Source organism: Galeopterus variegatus, unplaced genomic scaffold, assembly GCF_000696425.1.
Source record: "Galeopterus variegatus unplaced genomic scaffold, G_variegatus-3.0.2 Scaffold15, whole genome shotgun sequence".
In the NCBI taxonomy this organism is placed as follows: Eukaryota; Metazoa; Chordata; class Mammalia; order Dermoptera; family Cynocephalidae; genus Galeopterus; species Galeopterus variegatus.
The window spans coordinates 4,394-24,259 of record NW_007726126.1 but is presented as its reverse complement, the minus strand read 5'-3'; the positions used below and the strand labels follow the sequence as shown (position 1 = coordinate 24,259).

The 19,866-nt window shown below is 38.1% G+C and overlaps 1 protein-coding gene across 1 annotated transcript in view; it reads left to right on the top strand.

Annotated features, from left to right (window-relative positions):
- The window catches only part of LOC103585248 (serine/threonine-protein kinase PAK 1-like), a gene marked incomplete at its 3' end in the record, with an annotated part of 40,018 nt that extends 26,805 nt beyond the window's left edge, over window positions 1-13,213 (top strand). The window contains exons 3-5 of the mRNA XM_008566158.1: window positions 8,551-8,651; window positions 9,155-9,302; window positions 13,176-13,213. Of these exons, the coding sequence (XP_008564380.1) occupies window positions 8,551-8,651; window positions 9,155-9,302; window positions 13,176-13,213 (287 nt within the window). The remainder of the gene's footprint in view (window positions 1-8,550; window positions 8,652-9,154; window positions 9,303-13,175) is intronic.
- Window positions 13,214-19,866: the final 6,653 nt, after the last annotated feature.

Sequence of the window (19,866 nt, the reverse complement as noted above, 5' to 3'; positions counted from 1 at the left end):
AGGTATCATATTTTTTTTGGCTCTTGCCTGATTGCTCTAGCTAGTATCTCCAGTACTATGTTGAATAGAAGTGGTGAGAGTGGACATCCTTGTCTTGTTCCTGTCCTTAATGGGAAGGCCTTCAATTTTTCCCCATTCAGAATAATACTGGCGGTGGGCTTGTCATAAATGGCTTTTTTTGTGTTAAGGTATTTTCCTTCCATACCTAGTTTGTTGAGAGTCTTTATCATGAAGGAATATTGAATTTTGTCAAATGCTTTTTCATCATCTATTGAGAATCATATGAATTTAGTCCTTGAGCTTATTGATGTGATGTATCACGTTTATTGACTTTTGTATGTTGAACCATCCTTTCATCCCTGGGATAAATCCCACTTGATCATAGTGTATAATTTTTTAAATATATTTCTGTATTCTAATTGCTAATATTTTGTTGATTTTAGCATCTAGGTTCATCAAGGATATTGGCCTATAATTTTATTTTTTTATTGTGTCTTTATCTGGTCTTGGTATCAGAGTTATGCTGGCCTCATAGAATGAGTTTGGGAGAGTAGTGTCTGTTTCAATTGTCTGGAATAGTTTCATGAGAATTGGTATTAACGCCTCTTTAAAAGTTTGTTAGAATTCAGCTGTAAAGCCATCGGACCAGGACTTTTTTTTGTTGGAAGATTGCTAATTACTGCTTAAATCTCCTTGCTTGTTATTGGTCTGTTCGGGTTTTCTATCTCTTCCTGGTTCAGTCTTCGTAATTTATATGTGTCTAGAAACTTATCCGTATCTTCCAGATTTTCAAATTTGTTGTCATACAGTTGTTTATAATAGTCTCTAACGATTCTTTGTATTTCTGTGGTATCAGTTGTAATGTCTCCCTTTTCATTTGTGATTTTTGTTATTTGGATCTTCTCTCTCCTTTTTTGTGTTAATCTAGCTAATGGTGTGTCTATTTTGTTTATCTTCTTGAAAAACCAACTTTTAGTTTTGTTGATCTTTTCTATTGTTTTTTTGGGTCTCTATTTCATTTAGTTCTGCTCTGATCTTAATTATTTCCATCTACTGCCTTTAGGTTTGGATTGTTGTTGTTTTTCAAGTTATTTGAGGTGTAGTGTTAGGTCATTTATTTGAAGTCTTTCCATTTGCATTTACTGTAATAAATTTACCTGTTAGTACTGCTTTTGCAGCATTCCACAAGTTTTGGTATGGTGTATCTTTATTTTTATTAGTTTCAATAAATTTTTTGATTTCCTGTTTACTTTCTTCTTGGACCCATAGGTCATTCACGAGCCTATTATTTATTTTCCATGCATTTGTATAGCTTCCAGCATTTTGCTTATTGTTTGTCTCCAGTTTTAGTCCATTGTGGTCTGAAAAGATTGTTGGAATGATTTCCATTTTTTAAAAATTTGCTGAGACTAGATTTGTGACCTAATATGTGGTCTATCCTGGAGAATGTACTCTGAGCTCATGAGAAGAAAGTGTATTCTTTAGCTGTTGGGTGAAATGTTCTGTATATATCTGCCAAGTCCAGTTGGTCTAGGGTGTAGATTAAATCCTGTGTCTCTTTGTTGACTTGTTGCCTGGAAGTCCTGTCCCATACTGAGAGAGGGGTGTTAAGATCACCTACTATTAATGTATTAGGACCTATCTCCTTCTTTAGGTCTAAGAGTGTTTGCTTGATATATCTGGGTGCTCCAGTATTGGGTGCATACATGTTTATGATTGTTATGTCTTCTGGCTGGATAGTTCTCTTTATCTGGATAGTTTCCTTTCATTTCTAGAAGTTCTGCTGCACTCTTTTTTATGGTATTAATCTTTTTGTAGATTCCCTTTATATAATGGCCTTCTTTGTCTTTTTTAATGTTTTTTGGTTTAAAGTCTATTTTTGTCCAATATGAGAATAGCTACTCCTTCTCATTTTTGGTTTCCATTTGTGTAGTATATCTTTTCCATCCCTTCACTTTTAGTCTATGTGTGTCTTTACAGGTGAGGTGGGTCTCTTGAAGACAGCATATACTTGGGTCTAGCTTTTTAATCCAGTCAGTCTATGTCTTTTGAATGAGGAGTTTAATACATTCACATTTAGAGTAGTTATTGAGAAGTGTTGTTTAATTCCTGTCATTTAATTGCTACTTGTTGAGGTGGTTTATATATCTTTTGATCATTATTTCCTTTTTTATTTCTCTTCTTCAATGTGAGTTGGGAATTTAAGGTGGAATGATTTAGCTTCTTTTCCTTTCTTGCTGGCAGTTTTGTTTTAACTGTGAGTTTTGCTCTTTCTTATGTATTCATGATGGTGGTCACCATTATTCAGATTCAAAATGAATGACTCCCTTGAGAATTTCTTGCAGGGCTGGTCGCATGGTGGTGAATTCCCACAACTTTTGTTTATCTGGGAAATAATAAACAAAATAATATCTGGCCTTGCTGGGTAAAGTTTTTTCTTTTAGGATTTTGAATATATTGTTCTACTTTCTTCTGGCCTGTAGGGTTTCAGTTGAGAAGTCTGCTGTTAGTTTGATGGGGGTTCCCCTATAAGTGACCTGATGCTTTTCTCTTGCTGCTTTTAGATTCTCTCTTTGTCTTTGAGCTTTGCAAGTTTAACTATAATATGTCTTGGGAGGATCTTTTTGGATTAAATCTCTTTGAGGACCTTTGAGCTTCCTGGATCTGAAGGTCAGTATCTTGCCCTATACTTGGGAAGTTTTCTGTTACTATTTCCTTGAGTAGGTTTTCAATACCTTTTTCTTTCTCCTGCACTTCAGGAATACCCACAATGCTGATGTTAGAGTGCTTGAGGTTGTCTGCTATCTCTCTTAGGTTTTCCTCATTATTTTTAATTCTTTTTTCCTTTTTTTTCTTTTTTTTTTTCCTTTTTGTCTTTTTTCGTGTCCGGCAATGGATCGCAACCCTCAGTGTCGCACCCGTACCGGACCGGGACCGGCAATGGGATCGCAACCCTCGGTGCTGCGCCCACACCTCGCTCAGCCAGTGAGCGGGAACCAGTCTGTATGTGGGATCCGAACCCTCGGTGGGAGCGCCACTGCGCTCCCAAGCAGCACACTGTAGCAGTGCACCACCGGGCCGGCCCTTTTTTCCTTTTTTTTTTTTGTCTGCCTGAGTTATTTCAAAAAGACCATCTTCAAGCTCTGAAATTCTTTCTTCTGCTTGCTTTATGCTGCTGCTCAAGCTCTCAGTTGTGTTGTTTATTTCATTGAGTGAGTCTTTCATTTCTAGAAGTTCTGCTACACTCTTTTTTATGGTATTAGTCTCTTTGTAGATTTCCTCCTTCATATTCTGGATGTTTTTTTCTTGTTTCATTGTGTTCTCTAATTGAGTCTTCCTTTATTTCTTCAAGTTTTCTTAAGATCATTCCTCGAAATTCTTTTTCAGACATTTCAAGGATTCCCTGTTCCATGGAGTCTGACTTTGGGGCATTACTGTATCCTTTTGGTGGTGTTATTTCTTCTTGATTGTTTGTTCTTCTAATATTTTTTTGCTGATGCTTGGTCATTTGGTAGGGTGTTTGCTGCTTCTGTTACACTGAGTTTGACTGTGGAGTGGCCTTGGTTGCTACTGTGGGGGGTGAATTGTTTTTGCTTGACAGTAGGAGTGGTGGTGGTTATGTTAAACAACCTTGGTTCCTGTTCGAGACTCTGTGATTGTAGAATGAGCCCCTAGCATCATGAAGTTCTGCTGGGCCAAACTCGGTGTGTTGGATCCGTAGGCTGGTGCTCCCCCCGGGTCTGAGGTTAGGTGAGGGGCTGTGTCCAGCTGTGTGGTTCCGTTGGCTGGTGTTGCTGCTGGCTGCTGCCAGCGGGCTCACCTGTGTGGTGTCGGTTCAGGGCACGGGGGCAGGGCCTGGAGTCCCCCCTGCCTCCCCTGCCTGGGTCCGAGGTGATGGGGTGAGGGGGCTGCATGGAGCTGCACAGTTCCACTGGCTGGTGCTGCTGCCGGCTCACTGAGAGCTTTTAATCACCATTGGTATCACACTTCAGCAAATGCTTTTTCTGCGTTAATTGAATTGATTATATATATATATTTTCTGTATTTTCTTAATATGGTAAATTATATTTTCTTTTTTAAAAAAATTGAGATGCAATTCAAGTACCATACCATTTACTATCTTAAAATATATAATTCAGGGCCGGCCCGGTGGCGCACTGCTACAGTGCGCCGCTTGGGAGCGCGGCGATGCTCCCGCCGAGGGTTCGGATCCCACATACAGACCGGCCGCTCACTGGCTGAGCGAGGTTGCGGGTGCAACACCGAGGGTTGCAATCCCGTTGCCGGTCCGGTCCGGTACGGGCGTGACACTGAGGGTTGTGATCCGTTGCCGGTCACGAAAAAAGACAAAAAGGAAAAAAATATATATATATATAATTCAGTGGTTTTTATTCAGTTCACAAGATTGTACAACCATTACAATGATCTAATTTCAGTACATTTTCATCACTGCAAAAAGAAACCCCATATCTGTTAGCATTCCCTTCTCCCAGCCCCTGGCAACCACCAATCTACTTTCTGTCTATGGATTTGCCTATTGTGGACATTTCATATAAATCGAATTACAAGAGTACTTCAAAAAGTTCATTGAAAAGTAGTATTGAAAGATAATATGAATCTTTCCATGAACTTTTAAAAATACCCTCATATATAATATGTGGCCTTTTGTGATTGGCTTTTTTCACTTAGCATGTTTTTAAGGTTCATTCGTGTTGTAGCATGGATCAGGACTTTCTTTCTATGACTGAATAACATTTCATTATATGGATATGCCACATTTTATCCATTCATCTGTTGAGGGACATTTGGGTTGCTTCCACTTTTTGACTGTTATGAATAATTCTGCTGTAAACATTCATGTACAAGTTTTTGTGTAGGCATAAGTTTTCATTACATTCCTCCAGATCCATATTTCTAGTCATCATAAAAAATTTACTACAGCAGCAGTTGTCCCAGGGAGACTGAGGTTTGTGGCCTTGGGATATGAGACCATCAGGATCTTGGGTTTGCTTTACTTTCTCCATTGTGTCTTCCCTCAGTCCCAAGCTCAGAGTACATGCTTAGTAAGAGTTTATGAAATTTGGTTGACTTGCTGGTCAGGTGGAAAGCTGGGAGGAAAATCACACTGTTTACTCCTCTTGGCCTTTGCCTATTCTGTTTCTTTCTGGAATGTTCTTTTCTATCTTTGCCTGGCTAACTCCTATTCATCCTTCATGACTTTCAGGTATTATCTTCTCCAGAAAGGTCATTTATGACATACTTTCATCTGTACTTTGAGCATGGATTATTGTTCGATTTTGCAGATTAAGGACTTGAAACTCAGAGAAAGTGACTTTCCCAGGGTCACATAGTGAGTTAATGGCAAAGATAATACTGAATCGTTCTTCCTCTAACTCCTAGCCCCAGAGACTTCCTACTGGTAGAGAGTTCTTTTAATTCCCTCACCTCAGTCTGTCCAGCTGTAAAATGGAGATAATCCATACTGTCTGGCTCTTGGGTTTGTTGAGAGGAGCCAGTGAGACAGTGTGAAAGAGCTTCATGAAGGGCTACACACATGTAAGGCAGGTGGGTTGTTACTTCCAAGAAGGGATTGGCTAAGTTCCAGGTGACTTTGGAACTGCATGGCTCCTCCAGTTCTCTCTTGCGTTTCTACTTCAAGAACGCTGTTTCTTCTGGTGATCCCCAGCTGATGAGTACTGAGACTAAATTGTACAGCACCCAGGCTAAATTCTACCAGCTAGATTTCCCCTTTCCCGCTACTTCCCTCCTCTATCACTTCAGCCAGGCCCTTCCTGTTCTTGTACCACACACAAATCTGGTCTGTGTTAAACTGTTATTTCAGTCAGTAGTTGCTTCCAGTCAAATCAGTCAGTAGGGATTGGGGGGTATAATGAAGAGTAAAAGACTTGATCAGGTGAAGTGAGTCTTACTACCATGTGCTCTAGGACTAAGGGCAAGTCAGTTTACTTCTCAGGGTCTCTTTCCTCAGCAAGTGAAATTACAGGGTTTCTGAGGTCACTTCCTAATATTTTCTAGGATTTTTTTTTTTTTTCCGTGACCGGTAAGGGGATTGCAACCCTTGGCTTGGTGTCGTCTGCACCACGCTCAGCCAGTGAGTGCACTGGCCATTCCTATATAGGATCTGAACCCATGGCGGGAGCGTTGCTGCGCTCCCAGCGCCACACTCTCCTGAGTGCGCCACGGGGTCGGCCCTTCTAGGATATTTTTGAACTAAGTAAGCTCTGTGCTAGGTTGAGATTCAGAAGTATAATGATTGTAATTAGAAGCCATGATTTTGGTCTTTAAGAAGCTTACGTTTTAGGCTTAAAAATAGCAAGGAATTATACAAGAGAGAAAATGGCTAGATGCATGGTGGCATAGTAGAGTCAGTACCTTGGGAATTGACAGGGGGAGGAAAGGTCAGGAAATCCTTTCTGGAAGAAGTGGGACTTGCACCAGTCTTTTAAAAGATGGCTTAGACAGGGAGAATGAGAGGGAGAGCATTCCAAGCAAGGAGAAGAAAAAGTGAACTTGGAGGTGGGAGTATGTGAGATATGTTCAAAGGTTGCAGGGTAAAGAGTCCAGTAGAAGCAGAGCCAACTTCAGCATTACCCTATATGTCCGTGTGTTAAATGATTTTATTTCCCTGGGCTCTTTTCTATAAACTACTTATCCTCTGAGCCACCCTCTCTGGGTCTCCATTACCGAAGTCCCTTCTGTAGTTGACAGTCCATGCCTATGATGTTGTATTATAAAGTATATAAATAATATACAATAGAAATGATATATAAAATATAATAAAAATTAAAACCTAAATAAAACATTAATGTAATTATACTTCCATAAAACCTTTTAAGTGACTAGATCAGAAGAAATTTAGAAACAGAAAGCAGTTTGGAACAGAAAGCAGTTTCAAAGCCCTGCCACATGTTCCACACATTCAAGCTATGAACAGGACAGATGGACTAATGTCATAAATGGCTGCTTAACTTGGGCCCTGATATAACCCTTAGCCTTCTCTTTCTCAAAACAGCTGCTTCTGGAAGGGAAAGTGCCAAGTGCAGAAATAGCTTAAATCCTAGCAATTGGGATGTAGGCAAATGGTTCTCATTAAGATACTGAAGAAAAACCTTTGGAATCAGACCTCCGTTCAAATCCTAGCTCTCAGCTGTATTAGTAAATCATTCAGTTTCCTCCTCTGTAAAATGACAGTAGTGATATTTATCTCATAGGATTGTAAGGATGACAGTAGTAATATCGATCTTATAGGATTGTAAGAATGAAGGAAAATAAAGTAAATCATGGTACATATACATAGTAAGTTTTTAATGTTATTTCTTCTCATTATACCAAAGTATGTTTTCTTGATTCAACTTGAAATTCTTTAGAGGAGGTAAAGTAGAATGTAAAGGACCTTGGCTTTAAGCCAAACCTTTTGGATTTTAATTACTTAATGACTGTAGGCAAGTCTGTGCTTCAATTTCCTAATCTCTAAGTGAAAATTGCCTCTTAGGATTGTAGTAATTTTATGAGATAATAGATATGAAATACCTATTAAAAACCGTTAAATGCCATCTCAGGAAGAAATTTAACTACAGAGCTTTGAGATTGCTCATCTTCCTATTTTCATAGGCTTGTAGAATGTAGTAGCTGGAAGGGCGCTTGAGAGCATCTAGTCCATTCTCCCTATTGTTCAGATGGGAAAGCAGAGATCCTGGACTATATACTGTGGTGGGGTAGGGATAAAACTGGCTTGGACTCCAGACCTTCTAGTTTTTTCCTCCGCCTTTTGCTGCCTTTCATGGGGGTTATGCTAGGTCTGTAGAGGCATTAGGACTTCAGAATTTCTTTTAGCCAGTGTGCTGTGCTCCCAGACAACAGGGTTTTAAAGCAGGGCTGCCGAGTGCTAGATAGCAAATTTTGTGAAAGTTAAGCCAGAGCTGGTGAAAGGAAACATTTATTCCTGCCCTGGAGAGAATTTGTCTGTCTTAGGCAGATTGCTATACTCCTTGCCCATTGGAGGTAGATGTCTGGTCATTTGTTTCTTTCTTCATTCACTGCCTAAGCACTTATTTTGTGCCAGGCGTATGCTCGTCTCTGTGAATTTGTGATGAATTGAACATGGCCCCTGTACTTGGAACCCAGTCTGGTAGGGAAGATAAACACTTAAAATAGGCAACTACTGTATTGGTGATGTGGGAACAGAAGAAAGGCTGGAGAACTGCCCAACCTAGAGATCAGGAAGGATTTCACAGAAGAGATGACTTGCCCTGTATCAACTGGCTAATTAGTGGTAGAACTAGGACTATTAACTCTGACAAATGTTCTTTTTGCTCCTCCCTTACTTTAGTTCAACAAACGATTAAGTCTTTAAACATGCATTGAGCATATACTCCAATCCAAGTTTGAGGTTGGGCTCTGTAAATACATATGTGAAGTCAACAGACCTTGCCCTTTAAAGGAGCCTAAAGCTCAATAAAGAGCTAAAAGAAGCCTAAAAACTTAATAATCTTCCTGTTTTTTATTTCCCTTTCCCTGTTTCTCTTGCAGCAAATAAAAAGAAGGAGAAGGAGCGGCCAGAGATTTCTCTTCCTTCAGATTTTGAGCACACAATTCATGTCGGTTTTGATGCTGTCACAGGGGAGTTTACGGTAAGTCCTAGGTCACAAGAAAGACCTTTTAGAAAGGTCTTTTAGAGTTCTGTTAGATTCAGTCCTTTCTCACCTTCCTGATGCTTCTGTCTCTGCCTGAGACCCTCATTACAATCTTCCTACATTCATTAAAGGGACATTTTTCTCACCTCCAAACTTATACCCAGAAATGCCTTTCAATCTCCATTCCTAAATAAACCTCTGTTAAAGTGGCCCCTTGGTAGCAGGCTCTGTGCAGGGCGCTGATGATGCAGCACACATCAGACCTTGTACCTACTCTAAAGGAGGTATAGCGTGGTGAAGGAGCAAACATCTCAAGAAATGGCTAATACAACGAGAAAGAACATATAAGGAGAGACGTGTAAACTCTGAGGGTGTGGAGAGAAAGGAATGACTAACAAACTCATCTTTAGCTGCTAGCAGATATTACTGTTAGCTCTGATGTTCTTTCAGAGTCCCCTGTGACTGTGCCTTCTTGATAGCTTTCCATGTGTGTCTTATAGGGGATGCCAGAGCAGTGGGCCCGCTTGCTTCAGACATCAAATATCACAAAGTCGGAGCAGAAGAAAAACCCACAGGCAGTTCTGGATGTGTTGGAATTTTACAACTCAAAGAAGACCTCCAACAGCCAGAAGTACATGAGCTTTACAGGTATGAGGATTGTGTCCAGGTACAATCTCAGCAATAGAAGGTTTTAATCTGGGTGGAAAAGCTCCACATACCTATTGGTCTGGGGTGAGAGAAAAAAATATTGGAAAGAGTAGAGGTGGTACTTTCATTAAGATGAAATTTGGAATTTGAGATCCAAGATGATGGGTTTTTGTATCAAACTTGAGTCTTCACTCTGAAACTGCATTTTTCTTTTGGATTTTGTTGTTGTTTTTGTTGTTTTCTTACTTTTGTGTGTGTGTGTGTTTTGCTTTTTTAGTCTTTTTCTTTTTTCTTTTCTCTTTCCTGAAACTTCATGTTTTAAAAAAATAGCTTGGTATTATACATAAAGGACACAGGCTTTGTGGTAGAAGGTCCAAATTCTAACACTCACGAGGTTCTAACAGTTACTTCATTTCTTTGAGCCTCAAAATGGGAATAATAGTTCGTATCTCAAGAGGTTATAGTAAGGAATAAATGAGCTCATTGATGTGAAAGTTCTTTATAGGTTGTAAAAACAACATTATGGAACTGTAACTATTATTATCATCATTATTATCAATATCATTTTTTATTTAATAATGTCAATATGTATCTTTCAAGTAGGCAGGTCTGATTTCTTCCTCAAGGGACTAATTTTTATCAGTCAAATGAAAAGCTGGCCAATAATAATAAATGTTCTTTAGATGTGCTGTTTTTATATGGACTGTATATTTGATAGTGTTTTTCATAGCAGAATTGGGATTAAAACCCAGTTCTCCTAATTCCTAGACCAACACCTTTTGAATTTACTGCTTGCCTCTAATAGTTTTATTTGGAGCACCTCTTTCCATAGCAGAGAAATTCTTTTTTTCTCTAAGATAACTTCTGAGAGGCCCATATTTCTGAAAACTTGCCTTTTATATAGCATCTTAGAACATTAGTCCAAGAAGTACCTTAGAATGTATCAGCTTTGCTTTGTTTTGCAGACAGAAAAGCCAAAAAAAGTCCTTTCTAATGTGGCTAAATTAAGTGGCAGGGCTAGTCTTTCAATTCTCAGTGTGGTGCTGGTGCTCTTTGCTCAAGCTGCCTTCTTCAAAGGGCAGTATTGTTGGGGAAGGTGACAACCAGTATGAACTGGCTAATTTTGAAGAATGCTTTCCCCAGCCAATATCTGGCTTGTATCAAAGGGGACAGATGGTGAGGATGACAGACTGCAGCTTTACTGTTGCTGCCATGGTGGTACTCAGGAGAGGGTCATGTATGTTCCCAGCAGTATTTCCTTCCTCTCATCTGGCCCTGCTGGGTCTGTCTCACTTCTTCCTTTGAGGGACTGGATCATTCTAAGGAGGAATTGGGGTGGAGGGTACTGAATAGGAAAGTTTTCTAGTCATGAAATTAGACCTTATGTTTAAGGAGTTTGTCTTGGAGACATCAGTTTACAAGCTGTCTTTGAAAGCCTCAGCAATGAAGTCTTTAGAAGAATCTGTTTTTCTTTGTGCATGTATGTTTATGGAGGCATAGCTCTGTGAGTTTGCATATGATTAGAATTAAAATCTACTTAAGTATTCATGAATGAATATGTATATAGATATACACATTCAAGTAATTGTGTGTATGTTCATCTGTGCATGCATATATGAATAATATTAAGTATGTATGTATAGATTTGTGTGCATATATCTACTTTTGTGTGTATAATTTGTGCACATATGTATATAGGTGTATGTGTAGGATTTTTAATTTCCTAAAAGTTGAAGACAAGGGCCAACTTAGGTAAAATTGTATATTCAGCACCATTTATTTTTAATGTCACATCTCTCCTTTCCCCATTTCCCTTCCTCTCACACTATTGGTTATGATAACACTACCTCAATTTATATGTGCTCACATGTGTATTATCTGATGTGATTCTTATGATGGCCTTGGGGGGTTGGCAGAGCAAGGACTATTACCCCATTTTATAGACTCAAATTAGGCTCAGAGAAATTAAATGACTTACCCAAGGAGACTCAGCTGATTTGTGATGGAAATTTGTTTTCAACTTGGGCCTTTAAACAGTTTGCACAACCCTCCATGCCAATTTTTTGTCAACTTTCCTATTTTTTCAACACTTAATTTTCTGTACCAATTAATAGCTAATGTGAAAAGTAGGGGGAAAGTAGATGAGACTGACTAGATTAACAACCTAACTAGGTCTTAGCCCTAATTTGCCACTGACTTATGTGACCTTGAGCCAGTTTCTTTCCCTTTCTGAACCTGTTTCCTCATTTGTAAAATTTAAGGGTTGGAAGTTTCTATTTGGTCATTCTGTGCTTTGGAATTAGATTTTGATATACAGAGCTTGTATATCACTTTTAAAAAGATGAGTATTTATTTGTTTTTTATATGGTGTAAGAGGTATGTTTATTACCAGAATACCCAGTCCTCAAAAATATTAGCAGTGTGTAAAGTTAGAGGTAGTGCAGTGAAGACACAGTGTTGCATTCCACCTAAGCTAATACTCTTTTGGATAAGAAAAACAAATGAATTATGTTTAAAGTATATCCTGAATTGATTTCTCTAAGGTATAGCTGGCCATTCAGGATTGTTTTAAGAACATGTTGTCATAGCTTGCCTTATTTCCAGCTTTGTGGGTCCATGATTTACTGTAGGGCCAAAGAAGCTGTGTCTGGCATTTTCTTATTTGGTGTAATTGGGATCTTGGACTTTCTCTAGGCTTGGTTCTTAGTGAGAAATATGTTGGATTTGATGAAATATTTCTCCTTAATTTCATTGGTGGTGAACTGGCAAAGTCAGTTTCTCCTTGGACCATTAGGAATTTAAGAACAAAACCAAAGATGATACTTGGTCTTTAAACTTCTTTTCTTACTGAGATCTCCACTGAGTCTCCCTCCATTTCATATTTCGTTAAGTCCAAGATATCATTGGTTGTAAGTCGTACCATTATTTTGTATTCCACTAAGAAAAAGAGCTGCCAGTTAAACAGTGAAATGCCTTTGATTGTGGAACACATCTCTATGTCAGAGATGTTAATGTGAAAGAAATGTGCATCCCAGAATCAATGAAATATGGTAGTTGCTTCATTCAGGAGCTTGATTCTTTTCTTAGAAAACAAGACGCTGTCTTTAATTAGACTTGACAAGATTAATACCTCTCTTTTCCTAAGCCTCAGTCTTTCTCTCCCTTAGGAATAGACATGGATATAGAAAGATCCTTTCTGAAAGCTGAAACTGTAGGCTGGACATGATTTGGCATGGATGGTGCAGGATGGTGCCATGAATTCTTTTCCCTTCTCTTAGAATGCAAGAAATTCCTTTGGTCATTGAAGCCTGATGATGATATAGCCGATGATGTGGATATAGTTCTAGCATAGTATTTAGAATTAGACCAGAATTCAAATCTTGACTCTGCTGTTTAATCTGTATACCCTGGGAAAATTATTTAACTTCTCTGAACTTCAGTTTCTAAATTTGTAAAAGTGTATATAATAATAGTATTCAGAACTGTAGTGAGGATTAAAGGAAGAGACATGTATAATGTGCTAACCATGATGTCTGGCCCATAGTACTGGTCATATTACAGGTTGAGCATCCCTAATTCAAAAATCTGAAATGCTCCAAAATCCAAAACTTTTTGAGCACCAACATAACATGCAAAGGAAATGCTCATTGGAGCATTTCAGGATGCTTAACTGGTAGGTATTCTGCATATATTTCACAATTAAAAAAAAATCCAAAATTCAGAATGCTTCTCATCCCAAGCATTTCAGATAGATACTCAACCCGTATTATTCTCTGGACCTGGCAAGTGTTTGACCAGATAGACTTCCTTAGCTCTCAAGAAAGGATTAAACCATAATTGCTTACTAAGTCCCGTGTCTTTCTTTCTTTGCAGATAAGTCAGCTGAGGATTATAATTCTTCTAACACTTTGGTAAGTCTTTATGTCCTTTATTCTGATATGGGCAGATATGGAGGTAAGGATCAAGAAAGTATGGTAGAAGCAGAGCCTGGGCTGGGAAACACTCATTTTGGTCACTACTCAACCCTGGGCCTCAGAATCCCTATCTATACCATAAAGGAATTGGACTTAGCAGCTTTGGGCTTTCCAGCTTTAATGTTCTAGAAATTCTAACCTCAGAACCAGAAGATGTAGCTACTAGGCTCAGTTTTTTCATTTGTAGCTTTGAACCTTGGGAAAGCAATTTACCTTTCTGAGTTCCAGTTTCTTCATCAATAAAATGAGAATGATACATTCCACCTTACCTGGACATGTTTACAGATATCTGAATTTAGAAGGGAATTTCCTCTTGTATTAGCCTGTTTTGTATTGCTTTAACAGAAATACCTGAGACTGGGTAATTTATAAGGAAAAGAGGTTTATTTGGCTTATGATTCTGGGACAGCTGCATCTGGCATGGACCTCAGGCTGCTTCTACTCATGGCAGAAAGTGGCAGGCAGCCGGCAAGTTCAGGCAGATCACATGGTGAGAAGAAGCAAGAGAGAGAGAGAGGAGGTGCCAGGGTCCTATAAACAACCACCTCTCGTGGGAACTAATAGAGCGAGAACTCACTCATTAATCTCCCCTCCCCCCGGAGAGCATTAATCCATTCATGAGGGATCTGCCCCATGACTCAATCAGTTTCCAACACTGCCACACTAGGAATCAAATTTCTACATGAGTTTTGTAGTGGACAACACATCCAAACTCCATCACCTCTCTTTGGTCAGTAGGGTCTACAAAACCAGGATTAGGACTCATGTTGAAGGGAACAGTTTCTATTCATTTAAGGTCAGTCATCCTGTTCTCTGAAGTTCTAGTGAATGCCCTGTCGCTCAAAGGGATGTTATAGGAAACATTGAAGAATTGGCTGGGAAGTAAATGTAGATGACATCGAAGGTCCTTCTGTCTCTCTCAATGTAGAAATTCTATTTTCCTGGGCAATTATGAGGATAAAAATGAGATGTGTTTGAAAGGATAAGTAAAGGATAAATAGTAAAGTGTGATACATATAAGAAAATACTGCTATTTGTATTATGATGTTGTCTTTTGTACAAAGGTGGCTATGTTATATTGATTTACTAAACATTTTCAAATGCCCCTGCTCTATGCCAGGTCCTGTGTGAAGAAGAGGCAATATGGAGATGATCAGACATTGTCCCAATTCCTAAGAACCTCCCAGTCTTGTAGGAGACCTGAAGGCACAAACAGAGAGTTATAATGCAGCATGCTAAACTTCATTAGGCCAGAGACTCTGCCTGACTTGTTAATTGCTATATCCTTGGCATTTGGCAAGTTCTGGCATTCAGTAATTATTTACTGAATGAAAGTTTTAATGTGTTAGAGAAAGCTTCCTGATGGTAAAGTCTGAGCTGAATGATTTAGTTATCTAGGGCAAGAATTAAGGAGAGATGAGGCTATTCCAGACAGAGAACAGCATGTGCGTGGGGAAGGAGGTTCACAAGGTATGCTTATGCAGGGAACTGCAAGTAGTTTGATATAATTGGAATGTGAAGCATGAAGGGAATAGAGGTGGGTGATGAGGAGTGGTAAGCAGGACAAATTATGTAGGAGTTTGACTTTATCTTAAAGGTAATAATTGCTCGACTAGCCTAAAAAGAAAAAAAAATGTAATAAGAAGCTTAAAGAATTTTAAACGGGGAGTAGTAAGTTCTAATGCAATACTGAGTCACCTTCAAAATACTTTTAACCATGCTTCCAGCAGTATACTCTGAGTTGTTAATACTCTTATTGAATATATAAAAATGTTCACATGTTCAGTGCCTTGTGACATTTTGGGTCCTTTCTTACTCACTATCTCTTTTAATCCTCACAGGAGTTTGGTGAGGTGGGTTATTATCCTTGTTTTGTAGATGATAAAACTGAAATAGAGAAGGGTTAATAGCAATAGCTATATGATTCCCAATCTACTGCTTTTCCCTGATTCATGCTGCTTTTCATCAAATGGAAGAGATGTTATTAAAAGGTGGGGAGGAATTTGCAAACATGAGTCTTTGAACAGTAAATTATTGAACTAAACAGAGCCGTGTTGTGCCTTGTGGCTCAAATGTCTTTGTGCTTTTGTAGGAAGAATGACAACTATCATTTATTGGGTACCTAATACGTGCCAGGCAGTGTGATAGGAACTTTATATATGTTAGCATAATTAGTCCTCACAATCACCTTGTAAAGGAAGTATTTTTATCCCCCATATTACAGGTAGAAAAACAGACTATCTTGAAGACCCATAATTAGAACCAGATTAGAACTCTGGGGTCTTCTGAATCCCAGCCCAGGGTTTTCTTTCACTGTGACAGGGAACAGAGAAAGAAGATGTCAAAGAGGTCTTATAGAGGAGACTGCAGTAAAGCCATAGTTACGTTGTTTGTTAGCGAGAAGGAAGAGCCCTGGGGCTCATGCCATATGGCAGAGAGGATAACACCTGCTTGGTAAAAACCTGTGCTGGTTTAGTGTGTACATTTAAAATCACTCAAGGCTGTCAAGGACATTTTTCTCCTCCAATTCAGAACATTTGTCCCTGTAGTTCAATACTCTGTATTTCCTTACTAGTTTTATTTGGAGCATATGGTTTGTATTATGGCAGCATGTCATTGTTTTCCACATTGGTTTCACACAGATCATTCTACTTGATTTATGAAATAATCAAACAGAATTGTTATCTCCATAATAAAGATTAAGAAATTGAAACTCAGAAAGAGTAAGTGACTAGCTCCCTACCCTCAAATGAGTTAGTAGTAGAAACCAGTACAAAATTCTGTTCTCCTGAGCATTCATTTACTCACTTATACCATAATTATTTCCTTAGCACCTTCTTTGTGCCAAAGTATAGGTGACATAAAAATGAAAGTGCACTATTTTAGCTCTTGAGAAAAAAAAAAAACTTAATGTCTGATTAGGGAGGTAAGGGCTGCTGCAAGAGAGGTATGAATAATGTACAAAGGGATCGTATTTGATGAAGTCATTTATTCTGCTTGGTAGTACAGGGAAGTTTGCACTGAGTTGCTAGGCCCTAAAGGTTTGTTCATTTAACAAACATGATCTTTGAGGTCCCTTTCTGCTCTAATAAAATTCTGTTATGTGTAGCTCATTGGTGAGATCTGACTCTAAAATTCTATGGCATTTTAGTGCCTGATTGTCACTTATAAAATGAACACCTACCATTTTACCATGTGATAGGCTCTTTGTGTGCTGAAGAGTCAAGGACTGGTAAGGTCTTTGTTCTTGATCTCACAATTTAGTGATGAATCAGAACATGTTAACAAGGATTTATAATATTGTGTCAAGTAAACACAGGTAATGATACCAGGCAGAGAAAAGGGCAGTGCTTTCATGTCTGAGGGACAGCATGAACAAAAGCCAGATTGTTAAGGATCCAGTATGTCAGGCCAGAGTACTTGGACTTTGGAGCCAAGGGAGTATTTTAAATAGAAGATTGATGTAGTTGGATATGCATTGTAGACAAGCGTCTTAGAAAGATTCCTCTGGAAATTGAATCAGGATAGTGGACTGAATTCATGTGCTCATCTCTCTTTCTATCCCAAACGTCTTAATTTCAGAAAAGATACATTAACAAATAAATTAAAACAGTGCTCCAAAACAAAAACTTGACATATATCAACCATTGTGAGGAATTCATGGAAGATAGAAAGCAGATAAGGTCAGATTGATCAGAGCAAAAGAAGCCACAGCTTAAAGCAAGTGGAAGAGAAAACTCCTAGGAAGGTAGAAGTAGCTCCAGTGAAAATGGGCTGAAAGAATATATACAAGAAGTAGGAAGGAGTCCTGGGTTATCTTTAAGGGTATATTAATTAAATTCTACATTTGAAACAGCAGGGGCAGCCTCCCTCTTATAGTCAGCAAAAAGCAGCAGCTGCATTTGCTTCTAAGCTAAAACCAGATAATTTTCTAGAGAAAGTAAACTGCCTTATTGAGGAAAGTTCATGATATGGGTATAGGGGCCTGAGAGAGAAGCAGAGCAGAACCCGAGTTAACTGTGGATTTCTACCACAGATATAAAGAAGAGGAAAAAAGAAAAGTAGTTCTGCAGTGGAAGAAAATACATTAAAATTCTCCATCCCATGAGTAAATTTCTCATACTTTTGATAACTGGAAGGAGAGGAATCTCTATGTTACATGCTTTTCCATACCTACATACCCTAATATAACACTTGCCAGTAACTCACAAATAGACTGCATCAGACCTCCCGTTCAGAGAGGACCATGGAGAAGCACACTTACATAACTACAGGAAAAACTCAAGCTAATTACATACACTAATCAGTCTAGTCCTTCATTTATAAACATGAAAGGATAGCCAAGGATCTGCAGACATTTTGAGAGAAACAAAGCATTAAAGAGAAGGACCAAGATAAAGAAATAAAACATGCCCCAGAGGAAACAGATAATTCAGGAAAGACAATTAAAAAAATATATCTAATATGTTTAGGGAGGTTCTATATATGTTGTAACCACAAACTGACACTCTGCTATTAGAGCAATCAGAGGATACAAGAGAGTTCTTAGAAATTAAAAATATGACCAGAAGTAAATGCACAAGGATTAAAGAACAAATGCATATAAGTGAAGAGGGAATTAATGATATAAAATATGAAAACAGATGGAAAAATTGAGAATAAGGGATAGTAGAGGGTTAGACAAGGAGATTCAAAAAGAGGAATTAGAGAACAGAGGCAGTGGAGTGGAAAAAACAATTAAAGTAATAATAGAAGAAAAATCCCCCAGCTAAAGAAATCATGAGTCTTTGGATGAAAGGCCTACCAATGACCAAGTCAGATAATTGAAAAGAGACCCAAGGATAAAGAAAAAATCCTTGAAAGTTTCCATAATGATCATATAGCTAATGTCCTAAGGAACATTAGCATCAGAATTCTCATTAGCAATAGTGGACAAAGGAGCAATATATTCAGAGGTATGTGGAAAATTATTTAGAACCAAGAATTCTATACCTAATCAAACTAGCATTTAAACACGAGGTCAAAATGAAGACATGTTTAGACATGTGAAGATCGAAGTTTACCATCCACAGATCATCTTTGAAAGGTGAAACATCAAATAGTAACAATAATTACCTCTGGGGTTTATGGTGATTAAGAATATTAACTTAAAATTATTTTTACCCAAGTAATGGATTAAAAAGTCAAATAGGACTAAAAGCTTTGTTTTAAATAGCTGTTAATCTGGGATCTCCCTTCACCTTGTCTTGGCAATCCTTTTGCCTTTCTGTTTTGGTATTCCTATTTTCTCTAGGCCATGCCTTCCTTATTTTTGGTTTACTTTTGCATTTTGGTGGAGCACATCCTTTAGCAGGTTTGAGAAAATAGTTGGGAAGTAATTATTTAATATCTTTCAGGTCTCAAAATGGGGGGGTGGTTCTCTATTCTACCCTTGCATTTGATTAATACTTTGACTGATTGTAGAATTCTAAGTTAGAAATAATTTTTCATCAGAATTTGGAAAACACTGCTCTTTTATCATCTAGCTTTCAGTACTGCTAAGTCCAAAGCCATTTTATTTCTGCTTCTCTATATGTGACCTATTTTTTTTTTCCACTCAGAAAGCTTGTAGGATTTTCTTTGTTACTATTGCTTTGAAAATTTATAATTGTATCCCTATTTTCATCTATTTACTGTGCAAGGAGCTTTTTAAACCCTTTCAGCCTGAAAATTCAAGGCTTCAGTTCTAGGAAATTTGCTTGAATTATTTCATTGAGGATTTCTTCAAGAACCCTCTGTTTTCTTTGTTCTGTCTGGGACTCCCATTGCTTAGATTTTGGAACTCTTAGACTGATTCTCCATTTTTCTTATATTTTCTCTATTTTCCTTGCCTTGATTTTTGTTCTGATTTTTGGGAGATTTCCTTAACTTCATCTTTCAGTCTATTGAATTACTTATTTCTGTTCTTATGTTTGATTTCCAAGCACTCTTTTATTTGGAAAAAAATACAGCATTGTATTCTTGTTTTCAGAGTTGGTATATTCTCTTGTCTCTGAGGAGATTAATGATAGGCTTTCTTCTGATTTTTTTCTCTCCCTGCTTTGTTTTTCCCTTTGGCCCTTTCCGCCATGTGTATTGTTTTCTCCCTTTTATGTTAGAGGTGTTCCTTACATGTTCGGTAATCCTTGGCGGTCTTCTCATCTTTATGATTGGGGTACTAAAAAGCTTACTAGAATTTTAAGCTTATTGGTGGTATACAATTCAATGATTTTAATAAATTTATAGAGTTGTGCAGCCATCACCCCAGAAAGTTCCCTTTTGCCCTTTACCATTCATTCAAACTCATGCTCAGCCATAGGAAACCACTGATTCGCCTTCTGTCTCAATAAATTTGCCTTTTCTCGACATTTTATATAGAGTCATACAACATATAGTCTTTGTGTTTGGCTTCTTTTACTTAGCACAATGTTTTGGGGGTTTATCATGTAGCATGCATGTATCAGTACTTCATTACTTTTTATGTCCAAATAATATTCCATTGTAAGGATAAACTACATTTTGTTTATTCATTCATTAGTTGATGTGCACTTGGGTTGTTTCTGCTTGTTGGT